This window comes from Penaeus monodon, chromosome 21, assembly GCF_015228065.2.
Source record: "Penaeus monodon isolate SGIC_2016 chromosome 21, NSTDA_Pmon_1, whole genome shotgun sequence".
NCBI lineage: Eukaryota > Metazoa > Arthropoda > Malacostraca > Decapoda > Penaeidae > Penaeus > Penaeus monodon.
In genome coordinates this window covers 21874446-21875317 of record NC_051406.1, presented here as the reverse complement: position 1 = coordinate 21875317, position 872 = coordinate 21874446, and the positions used below count along the sequence as shown (strand labels likewise).

Sequence of the window (872 nt, the reverse complement as noted above, 5' to 3'; positions counted from 1 at the left end):
GGTATTAATGTTATGTGTTGTGCATGCAGCAGGCAGATGTAAGCATCAGGAGATGGATGGATGTCATGTCCTATTATTTTTTATACGAGATGAAAGAGCTTCCCGTGGAGGCCACGTGTAGCATTGAAACTAAAAGCCGATTCCTTTATCTTTCAGGTGGACCGGGGAGCGTTGTGATGCCCCCCCACCCTGGCAGTGGACAGAGTGATAGTCGCAACAGCAACATGCATGCACCTGGGTATCCCCCTGGTGGCCCCCCACACATGGCAACAGGCCCTCCCTCTGGGCCACATGGCTACCCTACAAAGCTAGGCCACATGCCACCCAGTGGGCCCCCTGGACCCCCATATGGGCAGCCAGGCTACCAAGCAGGCCACCAGTACCCCCCAGTAAGACCCCAGGGGCCCATGATGCAGCCATACCCACAAAACTTTCCCCCTGGCGCTCCACAGGGCCCTCAGGGCCCTCAGGGTCCCCCTTCTTCCATGCCGCCAGGCCATCAGTATCCCCCACGGCCCCCGCCCAACAACCATGTTCCCCCCAGCCAGCCATACGGGTATCCTCCTTTCGGGACGCAGGGTTGGGGAGGACAGACCATGAACCAGGGCCCACCGGGACCAGGTGGTATGCCCAGCTCCATGATGCCTGGGGGACCTGGTATGCCAGGGAAAGGTGGACCCGTTCAGATGCCAGGTCAGTCAAATCAACCTGGAGCCAGTAGTAGTGGTGGAGGTCCTCGACCCCACACTCCCCCACACACCCACTACCTGAAGCAGCACATTCAGCACAAGATCAGTGGGTATGGCGCAACCCAGATGTACCCCAATGGCCCCGGGATGCCCGGGATGCCTAACAGCCCCCAGAACAACATG

General features: G+C 59.2%; 1 protein-coding gene across 1 annotated transcript in view; it reads left to right on the top strand.

Moving 5' to 3' along the window:
• LOC119586344 (proline-rich proteoglycan 2-like) overlaps nt 1–872 on the top strand; it is a gene marked incomplete at its 3' end in the record, with an annotated part of 8755 nt that extends 7883 nt beyond the window's left edge. Inside the window, 1 exon segment of the mRNA XM_037935057.1 lies at nt 157–872. Coding sequence (XP_037790985.1) covers nt 157–872 — 716 coding nt within the window.